The sequence below is a fragment of the Andrographis paniculata genome, unplaced genomic scaffold, assembly GCF_009805555.1.
Source record: "Andrographis paniculata isolate CXL003 unplaced genomic scaffold, ASM980555v1 Contig60END, whole genome shotgun sequence".
Classification (NCBI taxonomy): domain Eukaryota; kingdom Viridiplantae; phylum Streptophyta; class Magnoliopsida; order Lamiales; family Acanthaceae; genus Andrographis; species Andrographis paniculata.
The window spans coordinates 133,139-145,705 of record NW_026137596.1 but is presented as its reverse complement, the minus strand read 5'-3'; the positions used below and the strand labels follow the sequence as shown (position 1 = coordinate 145,705).

The 12,567-nt window shown below is 39.4% G+C and overlaps 2 protein-coding genes across 5 annotated transcripts; both read right to left on the bottom strand.

Annotated features, from left to right (window-relative positions):
- Positions 1-118: 118 nt before the first annotated feature.
- Positions 119-2,283, bottom strand: LOC127259711 (probable glutathione peroxidase 4). The gene is made up of 6 exons (XM_051287257.1): positions 1,793-2,283; positions 1,600-1,676; positions 1,394-1,455; positions 1,166-1,284; positions 474-641; positions 119-347 (listed from the first exon to the last, which is right to left on the bottom strand). Exons 1-6 carry the CDS (start codon positions 1,844-1,846, stop codon positions 315-317), a joined length of 513 nt encoding a protein of 170 aa, XP_051143214.1. The 5' UTR covers positions 1,847-2,283; the 3' UTR covers positions 119-314.
- Positions 2,284-2,598: 315 nt separating this feature from the next.
- Positions 2,599-11,928, bottom strand: LOC127259709 (protein HUA2-LIKE 3-like). Of its 4 annotated transcripts, none has more exons than XM_051287248.1 (11): positions 11,294-11,928; positions 9,755-9,831; positions 7,197-9,179; positions 6,643-7,087; positions 5,933-6,041; positions 5,707-5,816; positions 5,436-5,620; positions 4,865-5,333; positions 4,339-4,771; positions 4,088-4,264; positions 2,599-3,118 (listed from the first exon to the last, which is right to left on the bottom strand). In XM_051287248.1, the coding sequence occupies exons 1-11, from the start codon at positions 11,405-11,407 to the stop codon at positions 3,093-3,095; spliced, it is 4,128 nt and encodes a 1,375-aa protein (XP_051143205.1). In that variant the 5' UTR covers positions 11,408-11,928; the 3' UTR covers positions 2,599-3,092. The 4 variants fall into 4 exon arrangements, with proteins under 4 accessions (XP_051143205.1, XP_051143206.1, XP_051143207.1 ...); XM_051287249.1 differs by having other exon boundaries at positions 7,197-9,158; positions 11,294-11,927; XM_051287250.1 differs by lacking the exon at positions 11,294-11,928 and adding an exon at positions 10,404-11,202.
- Between the last annotated feature and the right edge of the window lie 639 nt (positions 11,929-12,567).

The window sequence follows — 12,567 nt, the reverse complement described above, 5'->3', positions numbered from 1 at the left end:
CAGGTTCTTCAAGTCACCACACGCACCAAGTCAACCTTTATATGAATGCCCATCAATCCATCATGATTGTTTTAGATACAAGTAAATATCCAAGAGTACATAAATATTGCAACCAACAAGCAATATAATCATCTACTCCATAATAATAATAAATTAATAATACACATCCACATAACATGCATGTACCAACAAAGAGTATTGTAATGTTGTAAAACCAAGAGAAGACTAATATGGACACAAATACAACAATACATATCCACATACATTATGGTTTTCTGCAGTCACGAATCCCAGATCAATCCTCCCTCGGAACTTCAAATTTCCCCCACGGCTTTCTTAATGTCCGCCTGAAATCAGCAGAACCAGAAGTGAATTTAATGTTTCATTGTTCTTTGTTTAGCACAGACAATACAATCTATCTCAAAGGGAAATATGAACAAACAGAGACAAGTCCCAAGACAGCAGCCACCCACCTCAATTGCAAATGGTGATGTAGTTGGCCCGTATCGTTTGACTACACGTCCCTCTTTGTCAACTAGAAACTTGGTGAAGTTCCACTTGATTCTTGACCCCAAAACACCACCCTTTTGCGCTTTAAGAAACTTATAAACAGGTGCTGCATCAGGTCCATTCACTTTTACCTTGTATAGGACAGATTTGATAATAGTTTGATCAAATGTAAAACTGCAAACTTCTGATACACACACACACACACACAACCCCCAAAAAGAGCTAGGAGAAGTAATACAAGAATTGCATAATTATTATGTATGTTATGTAGCCTGGACATCAAATAAAACTTGTAAACACAATGCATCCATCCATCCATCACATAGGTATAGTGCACTGCTGATTATTCCCACTACTTATAAATCACTTTACGTAAAAAAACATGGGCAAATTACTACTTTCTTTGACAAGAAACACATTTAAAGTCCCTAATTCATTATTTGCATAATTCAGATAATTTATTCAACTGACTGACTGACTGCTTGCTATCTTGCAGATCAGATCTCCCAAGAGCAGTTCTTTTTTTTTTTTCCTTATCAATCATGAAACATGGCATGGCAAGGTAACTCACTCAGTCACTCGCTATCTCACAGCATAAACACTACAACATTGCAGAATTCTTCCATCAAGTAGAGGTTTACACCTAGTTACTTACCTTTTGAAAGATGGGATACTCAGCCTTGAATCTGGTGCAGGCAAATTCTTCAGCTTTCTCGCTGGGTCCGGGTTCTTGGTACAGAAACTGATTGCAGGGAAAGGCCAAAATCTCAAAACCTGATGGATCGATACACACAAATTAATCACCTGCCTGCCTGCTTTCCTTCCTATAAAGAAAGCAGCAATCAAGAATAATAGTTGGGGGCGAGGGAGCACTAAACATTACCCCTGTCCTTGTATCTGGAGTAAAGCTGAGTCAACTCGGTGTAATTCTGAGTCGTGAGCCCACTGTTTCAGACAAGATTAGACAGACAGACTATGGCATGCTCAGATAAATAGAAGAATAATAAACAAACACAGAACAGAACAGAGCATAACAAAACCCTAAACCCTAATCGTCGAAGGTAAAAGAGAGGGGGCGGGGGCACGCACCATTTGGAAGCAACATTAACAACAAGCAAGACCTTGCCTTTGTAGGAAGAGAGGTCCACATCTCGACCTCTACTGTCCTGATGGGTGCTCAGAACAGAACAACAACATTAGGTTAGGGGAGAACAATAAAAGAAGATAATTCAATTGGAATCGAAAAATTGGAAATGGAGGGGGATGGGATGGGATGGACAACCTTGACGGTGAATTCGTGGATGGAATTTTGTGGGACTGATGACGCAGCACCCATCTATCGATCTATCTGATCTTATCTGTGTTCTTCTTCGCTGCTGCTGATTAAGAAGGAGGTTGAGGAGGAGGGAGCGAGCTGACTGACACAGAGACGCAATTATGCGTGCTCACATACATAAATACATACATACAGCACAAACACCACCAGTCCAGTCCACCTCTGTGTGCGCTTCGGATCAAGAGAGAATGGGAGCGGGAACCGCGGGAGATGAGATGAGATGAGATGAGATGCGATGCGATGCGATGCGATCGAGAGAATAATAGAAATGGAGTGCATATGAATGCGCGAGTGAGCTCAATTTAAGTTGTGTGTGAAAGAGGCACGGCACGGCACATAAGTCAACAGCCACAGCACACCCAGAGATTCAGTCAGTCACTCTCTCTCTCTCTCTCTCTCTCTCTCTCTCTCTCTCTTCCCCCCAAAACACATTCCCTAGTGCTATTGATTTGAGTTGAGCTTGGTTGAATACATTGTCCCAACGTGTGTTACAAACATTATGGAAACTCTTCGCCTATTGAAATTTTGTGAGAACTCTCTCTGCCTAGGAGGAGAGGATATAAGGGCCATAGAGGAGTAGACCCGACCCGACCCGACCCACCAAGATTGACTTGATCTCATCTCATCTGATTGTGGCAATAGGCTGCCTGGCTATCATACAACAACACCACACCACACTGCCTGCACTCTCATTCTTCAAACATTTATATTGCTACTATGCAATGCTATTGTACTACACAACCATCTTACTGTTACTGTTGGAGAATTTAATAGAATAATAATAATAATATACATACATACAATTCAATACAGGGGAAGTGGCCGATGATAACCAAAATGACAACACACCTTCGCCAACAGTACCTTACAGATATACAAACCGTTTCAAAACTGAGATATTTCCAATTAAATCAAAAAACCAAAGTAGGCCATGATAACATTACATTACATTACACACACCCTCTCCCTCAACTAGCTAGGTAGATCCAGCGAGTAGAAGTGAGTCAGTCCCAACAATCGCAGAATGAACATAGTCAATCTTTTTTTTTCTCTTTTTTGCTTTTGGACACGGTCCACAACAGCATAACATCCATCAAATGCTAAGCAATCCCAGAAGTGCATATCACAAGCATCCCGCCTAACAAAGCAACGGCAGCAAAATGGACAAGCAGGAATAATATTGACAACTGCAGTAGGAGATGCGACGACAACACTTATCATTTCGATACAGTTTCCCTTTGATGAACTATCTTGATTTCCAGTGATTAGGACCTGCAAACATGCCAAGTTATTGATGAGACCACTGATAAAGGATCTAAGCTGCTTCTGCACATCTAACACATGAAGGGAAGCCTATTGTGAAGGCCGAAACTCAGCTACTACTATTTTTGTTGTGAATGAAACAAGGTTGCACCACAACCCAAAAGGAACACTTTTAAATGTTTGTTCAACGATAACAAAAAAGCAAAATGTTCAACTAAACATATTTATTTAACATGGTGAAGAGTTAATGCTAGTCTTGTTCTCTGACAAGTTCTTCTACATCAACTCTAATGCTAGAGTCCCAAACCCACGAGCAGGTGCCCTATCTGACACTAGCCATATCATACACACACATCTCTGTGTGTGTAGGTGTGGATATGAGCAAAAATAAACAATTAGTGTATATATGCATTATCTAGAATCTGATACGAATTTCATGCTATTTAAAATAAAAGCTACTGCATGTTGATTCAAAAGCACATGCATTTTCCTGATTTTTGGCAGAAAGCAGCATATCAGCACAACATGCCGAAATCCAAGAATCCACACATGAACCTAATTCCATAAAATGCCAATAGATTTAGGTGATAATAAAGATCATAGTAGTATCCATCAACTCTTGATGCAAATGAAATATATACTTGAAAATCTGTATGCGATTATTAAACCATTCTTGTTCGGGTATCTATATTTAATCAGCCTATGTTTTGAATATTTATTCCCTGACATTATGCACACCCATGAAATTGGGTCTGTATTAGGTTGTGTGTCGCAGTTATCCATTTATTTAATACCATCCTTAGTAAGCAGCAACACTGCCAACAAATTAGATAGGTGACATAGATTTTTATGATTGTCAAGATGCAAAATCCACTGTTGCAACATATAACTAGCTCACTGAACACGGAAAGTAATCCATTTGCAAATTGATATAACTAATTTCTAAGATATCCATAAGATAGAGAAAAGATACGTGACCTCTATTTGCCACTGGAATAGGGCCTCCGGAGGATGGTCCATAATGATTATATTGTCTGTGGTTCACGGAACGGGGAGGGAAATTCCACTTATCACTAGGATATGCGAGCTCACGAGGTGGACTGCAGTAAGACATCAGTGCATGAGACATCCTGGACTCATCATGATACAATGGACCTGAGAGAGATTAAAAAGGTTATTCACAAAATAACAAACCAAGCACGGAATAAAATATGATCTGAGTCACTTACCAGAGATGGATGGCAAGTGCGGCCTCCAGTACTCTCCAATATCATCACGGGGAGCAAACTTGTCTCTGTCGTGATCTCTGTAAAAATTCCCATTTTCAGTGTGACGCATATGAAATCTGCTGGGCTGGGAAGAGGGGTGAATATTCCTCCGTGAATGGCTTTGTTGTTGGGAACAAAATTGATTTGATGGAGAAGGATGAGGAGGGTGCACATGGTAACCCTTTCTAGAAGTACCACCCCCTGGTTGGAGGCCATTAGGTCGGCTGGAGAACCGAGATCTAGGGTGATCGCTATTAGAATAAGTATTACCGCAAGCAGGCGTCCGTCTTGGCAAAGGGGCTTCAGGATCTTTATTTTCATGATTGCGATAATGAATATCATCCATGGCTCTTGTTCTAAATCTTGGCAAAGGAGACCTCTTTGCCTTGGGCTCCTGCAGCAGCAACCATACAGTTAGGGATGAAATCAAATATCTGATTGCAGTGAGAAATAGCCAATAGATGTGAAAAACAGCACAAAAAGAAACCTGAGGTCTTGAGCAAATCTTCGAAACATGACCCGAAGAAGGAAAGTTAGACGGTGGAACTGGTACGGGCTCAGGTGCACTTGGAGGTGGGGGTAAGAGGGAACTTGATACAGTAGCAGGTAAAAGGTTGGTATCTTTAGGACGTTCAGAAACAAATGATGCCTCATACTGGCTATCAGATTGATGAAGGGAAATGTCTGTACAATCTGTTCCACCAATATTACTGCTGGATGTTGTATCAATTTCATAACATGGAGCCACATCCTCCATTTCAAGCTCACCATCAACATCTTTTAATATATGACTACGCTTCTCAACTGCAGCAGACAGAGCTTTAACTCCATCAAAATGTTCAACATGATGCTCTGGGGTAACAGCCTCAAAGCTCTCTCCATCAGAATCACTTCCAACATCCTCATCCCTCACCAATGGAGGCATACAGAAACCAGGAAGCTGGATGCTACAATTACTAAATTGACATAGAGGAGCTCATTAGTAACATCCAAAAAATATCACAACATGACTACCTCAAGAAAGGCGAAACTTCAAACAGCTGCAAAAGCCATAGTACCTTCCATATTCATCAACCAACATTCCCTCCATTTCCCTGATAGGATCATCAAAAGGCCTTTCAAATCTTAAAGATCGACTGGAGTTTACACCATAACGTGCTCCACAGCGGAAATCAAGTTCGCGAATATGGTGACGAATTATTGATTCAGGAAGTATCTTCCTATCCAGCCAAACTCTCAGAACCTAACCAGCAACCAAGGGAGAACATTATGACATAATAAATATAAGAAAGATTCTGAAACATTATTTGAACGGGGTGCTCTACTTACTTTAAGACACTGCCTATGATTTTCATAGAAGTTGCAACCAGGAGGTGCAGCAGCCAACAATAATCGTGGCAAGTGGGCTTGAATTTCCAAGGGATACAGGCCAGCATCTCCTGAAAATTCCAGTATTAGAATACATTGCCTATGCAACAAAATGTCAATACTCAATACAACAGAAATTAGTTGTAATACGCATCCAAGTAAAACAATCACATCAGAAAATTGAAACCTTTCATTCCTCCTGAGCACTGAGTGATGGAGTCGACGAGGAAAAATAAATCAACTTTTTTTGGTGGACTTGACTCACTTTCCAAATTATGGGCCAGCGTTTCTACCACCTAGAGAACAAAATCAAACAGTCATTGGCAATGCAGTGTTAGGTGCATTGTCTTAAGGGGGAACCCGGCTTAAGTGCCAGATCCCAACGTAGCAACCTATTACCCAGGAATACATACAAGTACAGTGTAGTACAAGGCACAAGTTTTAGATTAGAAAGAAGATACAGATACGACTGTGTCCTCTAAACACAGACAATCATGACTAGATGCACTCTTTTACCATGTATTGTAATAAAAATCCTTGTATGACAAGTTGCAGAAGCCCAGAGTTGAGATTTTAAAACATGTTTCAACCTGCTATTGGGTTGTCTATGAATTTATGAAAAGATTCAGAGTTGCAAAAGTAAAGTGAATGATGAATGTCAAAGCACCATTACAGATTATTTAGTTATAGCATATCATAAAGTTATGGTTACTCACCTATTGAGCATCAAATAAATAAGTTCCCCGAGACTGGCAAAATTGTGGTCTGGTAGTTTACAACGTTCAAGTGAAGGAAATAAAATTAGAACTTAATGAACAAAAGCATTTCCTAAGAGCAAAACGAGATTCTGATTCACAAAAACTTGAAACGAAATATCTGTGTCAGGTGGAATCCTACCTTACTTGCAAACCCAACTTTTGCACAATCAATGGCAACCCGTGTGGCTCGTCCTATGCTCTCTTTTGTTCTTGTCAAAAATCTTATGATAGCTTCAAACGACGACAATGATTCCAATTTGCCACTAAACTTGCTAGGTAGTATAGCTTTCCCAATGTGTCTTTGGATATCAAGACTATTAGAGCTACATTTTTCAACAGAATTATTTTCTGAGGCAGAAGTTTTGCAGACAAAAGTGGAAGTAGTTGTCCTGGCAGCATGATCCATCGCATCAGTTGGCGACTGGATGGTTGAAACAGCTCTAGCCTCCAAGCACTCCACAGGGATGGAATTGGAATCGAACAGATATCCACAATGTCTATGGGGAAAAGCTTTCACAAGTGTAGCTGAGAGAACAGTATTTGAATCTGCAGATGGTGGTTTACCTTCTTCCATAACTTTAGACCTATATGCCATAAAAGGTGAAAAGCCAGCACTCAAAAGAGTTAAAAAAGTGAGATTATGCAGATTTATGAGAAAACTACCACATATAAAACTGCATAGTATAAAGTTACCCCTGACTATCTTTATTTTTCTCAGGTGAGCAGGAACTTTTAGGCTCAACTGCTTCCTCAAGCCCGGTCTCATCTGTTTCAACACCTCCAACATCAGCACTGTCCATTATATCTCTGCTCATGGGATGAAAACCACCAGTACTATTTCCAGCTATGACAGGATCTGATTGCAATGGACAACTATCTGGATCAGATCTCTTTGAAGCTAACTCCACCTTTGAACATTCAAGGTTGATTCCATCAGATCTTATCAAAGATGGTACGCGGCATTCAAATTGAGATAATTCTTCATTATTGTTGGTTGAATCAGGTTCGATATCTTGATGCTTGCCATCAGCTTCTGAAGGGCTATCATTGAAGGGGGGCAATAATTTCAGACATGTACTTTCAGTGCCTTCTACAGGTGAAATTCTACTGCATTCTAACATTAAGGAACACTTTTTTCCATCAGTTCCAAGCATTTCCATTTTTGACACATCACACAACTCAGAACATGGCTGAGAATCAGCATTCCTATAGTCCTCCAGCTCCACTCCCAATGTCATTGGTGCCTTTCCCAAGGACAGCTCAGAGCATTCAATTAATGAAGAGAATCCCATGTTGGCTGGTAAATTGGAAGTTATTTGTCTATCCTCAGCCACATTAGCAGACATAGCCTCCAAGGCACGATGGAGGCGTTTAGATGGAGGCAAGGCAGCTTCACTGTGCACAAAATTCTTACCAGTTCCTGAATGCCGAGGTTCTGAGAGGCTTACACACAAAAGAGATGATGATTTACCTGGATCTCCACAGGTTGGAATAGAATCTCCATCAGCAGGAAACAGACCTAAAGACTCTGTAGCACCACTTTCAGGAGCTTCCACTGTTTCATCTTCTTTATGATCAAAAGTAACTTCGTCATCCACTACAGGTGATGACCTGCCCATTCGAACTCTTGCTCGTTTGACTAGAGGTAAGTGATCATCACCACCTTCTTTAGCAAGTTGGTCACCAGTTTTCTCATCAGCACTACATGAAGCGCATTCAGCCTTGTGCACTTCAACCCTTGAAATAACTTCATCAAATTTATCTATTGGATTTCTGTGTCTTTTTCTATTAAGTCTCCTTCTTTTCTTGAGGATCACAGAATTCACTTGAAAGTCAAGCCGGTCGTTTAACTCAGCTTTCCATCTTTCATTAATTTCATTTGAAAGCTCTATTTCTGCATATTTACAAGCCGAGTCTGCAGTGCTGCTATCATTCAAACTAAGAGTATCGGAGCCCACTGTCATGATCTCAGAACCATCATCTTTATTGCTATCATTAAATACAGAAGCAAGTGAATTAGTATCATTGTCTTCAGAATCATCACATGACTTCATAACCCTTTTACTTCTTCTCAGAGCTCTGTCTGAAAATACTAAATCTTGGAATCCCCCAGAGCTCCTAATGTTGTTAATAGAAGGCAATACTGATTTTTGAGATCCCCTAGCTTCTATCCTTGAAAGTTTTCTCAACTTTTGAGCAAACATCCTCCTCTGGGCACCAACTTTTTGTGATTGGGTAGCATCAGTTTTGCTTCTTGTCAAGTAAGTATGGGTTTCTGTACATAATGAATTAGGATTTGCTTCTTCCAATCGCATCTCCTCAACATGCGAAGTATCTTCAGCAGTGGCAGCAGCTTCAGTTAAAGAGTGTAGATTGTTTATGGCTCCATTACAACAATGGTTAATTATAACTGCTGGAGTCTTAATATTCACAGATTTAGCGGAGGACTCATCTGAATTGTTCTCACTGACGGTATTAATTTCTTTGGTGATATTATTACGGGCTATGTTGCTTTGTTTCCTCAGCTTCTCAAAGCAAGCAACTATCTCATTCAATGCACGAACAAAATCAGAACCTTTTCCATGACGCTTGCTCGCCAAAGATGCTTTCTTCTCTTCAGTGAACTCTTCAATATCACCCGGATTACAGAAGGCTCTGTACATGGAAACAATCTTACTAAAAACAAAGACATTATATAATCAGGTATACATCTTACAGCAAGAGATACAAATTCATATGCATATACTTGAGTATCTGCAATTCTATTTATTGTAGCTCACTAGCTTGTCAAGCTCATCAATTGAATAGAGAATAAAGAAGAGGTTGCCTGCACAGGATGACAAGTTCATTGCTTTCTGCACTACTGAAGCAAAACAACATTGGTTCCATACTAAAAACAAGCAAAATACTTATCGCATAAAACTAACTTTATATATTAGCAAACTAGGCTTTGGAGATGACAGGAACTAGTGGAGAAATTTCTAATTGGCAATTGATCACCAAGACAACAAATATAAGTCAAACTTATCTAGAAGGATGCAGCAAGTGCTTACAGATAATCAAACAGGTCATGAGATCTCATTAATCAACAAAACCAAAAGGAAAGCCCATCAACATTCATAAATTACAATGATAGCATAAACCCGAGAAAAGAGGAAAATCAGCTGGTGTTTTTACAATGTAAATAAAGTATATAAACAATAGGATCAAATCAAAACCAACTATAGCATCAAAAGGAAAGAAAAAGTTACATTTGTTGAGTCCCAAAAAAGTAGACTAGCACTTTCTTCAAGTCAGCAGGGTAACCCCACTTTTGTGGCTCACTCACCTGCCATGAACAAAAAAAAAAAGAGAGAAAATACAATCAATGTAGCCACAAACTTAGCTGTGGAGTAATTCTTTATATTAACTCATTAAGCTAGCTAGAGAAGTTAATCCTGCAATGCACGCTACCAACAAGAAAAACAACAGTTTCGGATGTATAAAATTGGATATTCTTGATGGAGTTATAGAAAAGGCAAGCAGGTTGTAGAACACTTCCAAATCAACTTGTGTTTTGGTATCAATTACATCGCCAGATCAAAGTATTCAATATTTACTCATGAATTTTTTTCAGGACTCTTTTTGTCTTCATATACATCACTATTCTCAATAAATTTGAGAATATTCCTAAAGAAGAAGATGATACTACAACCCTTAATTTTACTTCCTTTTACATTCCACAATATACAATATCTTGGAGTGATAGCAGCTCTTGATTCGGTTGTCTATAAAAACAACACAAAATTCATGCCTTTAAAATAGACTTATTTCCCAGCACTACACATAAGTCAACCAGCTAACAAATCAGTCCAACCAAAAAACAAGTATTTATCACCCTGGCAGAACCATTACTTGCACCTTTGCAAAGTTTTGTGTGCATTCACAGAAATCATTCTCTTCCAGTCCCATCTGACCACATCTAACCAAGACAAGTCAGAAGGTCCTTGTGCACAGTACGTAACTAAAACTAATTATTAAGCTTGTAGAGTGTGTAGGCCCAACATACTACCAATATCAAGAACATAGCACTGGCACTCGCCATATCATAGACCTTATCAGCAATGCTGTCGTTTGCAGCTACTCAAACAGGATGTAATTGTTAAGCAGGGATCCGAACTTCCAACTTAAAACCAATTGGTGATAGATGGAGGGTCATTCACCCTTATAAGCCAAGGGAGTTCCCACATCATATCCAATGTGGGACATATTCAACACTCCCCCGGAGATAATGATAATCTCGAAAATCTAAATAGAATCAATACCCAATACAAGCAAGCACCATGACTCTGAAAATATAGCCATAAACAAATGAAAATATCTCCCATGAACTCCAATCAAGCGCAGCTCCAAGCATGTGAAAGTTTTCATCATGTGTTTACTGCCCGGTGCGTAGTTATATATTCATACAATTAGAACCTAAATGGCATTGCAAAAGAGAATGAGCTAGGGCGAGATGCACCATCGCAGACAATAAGCCATGGGATAGGAACTGGACTAAATGTAATATCTCTCCGTTATAGAAAGATAATAAGTTAATGACAACACTTCATCCACGTGGATGGTGATAGTAGGGTTTTTTTTCTTTTTTCTTTTTTTTTTTTTTTTTACAGTAGGTCAAAGACAATGAGGAAAGCATGTAAGAAAATGTAGAAACCATAAATCAATAATAGGAGAACACAACTTGAAGCCCTCAACCCTAAACCCTACGGAATAATAACCAAAACAAAAAAAAGGAGATGTAAGCATACAGTGGCCGGCCACGCCGGAAATCCTTTGACTTTGGCGAGCACGAGATCCCCAACCTTCCACTTCAACCGAGCGGCGGTCGATTTATTGGCACCTTTTCTACGATTTGGAGCCATTAAACTAATTGAAGGAAAATAAAACCGGGGGCTTTTGAAATACCAAATAGAGAACAGAGACACACAGAAACTACAACCCCTGCCTTAACCTAAAACTAAACATCCCCGCCCGCCGGCAGGAACACCAGCCGAGCCGAGCAAAGGAATCGAATGAGTGGGTGCAAAACCCTAAACGGGGAAATATGGCATCGAGGGGTGGGATGAAGTGGAGAAATGGCAAGGGGTTGAATGATTCGCGGAAGAAAGAGTGACAGGACAGTAGATATGAATGAATTGACTGGTGTCTGTGTATCTGTATATACGTATGTATGTATGTATGTATGTGTGCTTTCTGCCTCTGAGAGAGTGGCTGCGAGTGATGTGGCTAGAGGGAGGGACCGGGACGGAGCATCTCCAACTCCCCATCTCTCCTGAGACTCATCACTCATCAGACAAGCACACGCACGTGACCTCCACTGCATGTTTCTTGGACGGCCCATGTTCTCATTGTCAAGGCCCAAGCCACTCACTATTTTATTATTATTATTATTTTTTTTTTATGACGTGAAAACAATATTATGTCTAATATATCTATTTTATGAGCAGATATTTTTTGAACTCAAGATCAAATATATCCTACAACAATGGTTGGATTCGAAGCTGGATGTTGGTGATTCCTTCCTTAATCTAGGCACCCAAAGACGCGTACAACCCGTGTTGCTCTTATAGGACAACCCAAAGGAAGACTGGTATATTGGCAACCGACAACTCAATCTTCTTATTTTCCCCAATATTTTAATTTGATTGAAGATGATATTATCCGTTATTAATTAGGAGTTCAGTTAGGTCGGTCCACTCGGGAGTGGAGTTCATGGTCACCACCATTGATTGCCATACATTTTCCACATTTTTAATACAAATAATAATACTATTAATAAAATTTCAGCAATCTTCAACGTATACTTCTATTCCAGGGTTGGATTGGACGCACGGCAACATCAAATAATATTTTTATGTAAATTATAAATAATAATATAAAAATAATATTTTATATTTAATATCGACTACTTTGAAAAAATATATATATAATATATGTTGAAAATCGAAACTGAACAAACAAAAAGAAAAAACACAATATGTAATACTATTTATTCCGTCTTTTGTTTACCATTTTTGTTTGT

Coding starts and splice junctions, on each gene's coding strand:
- LOC127259709 (XM_051287248.1), bottom strand. CDS start 11,407: ATGGCTCCAAATCGTAGAAAAGGTGCCAATAAATCGACCGCCGCTCGG. Junction 9,832..11,293: donor TTCCGGCGTGGCCGGCCACT/GTATGCTTACAT, acceptor TGTTCATGGCAG/GTGAGTGAGCCACAAAAGTG. Junction 4,265..4,338: donor GCACTTGCCATCCATCTCTG/GTAAGTGACTCA, acceptor AATCTCTCTCAG/GTCCATTGTATCATGATGAG.
- LOC127259711 (XM_051287257.1), bottom strand. CDS start 1,846: ATGGGTGCTGCGTCATCAGTCCCACAAAATTCCATCCACGAATTCACC. Junction 642..1,165: donor AGTATCCCATCTTTCAAAAG/GTAAGTAACTAG, acceptor GTCCTATACAAG/GTAAAAGTGAATGGACCTGA. Junction 348..473: donor CATCACCATTTGCAATTGAG/GTGGGTGGCTGC, acceptor TGCTGATTTCAG/GCGGACATTAAGAAAGCCGT.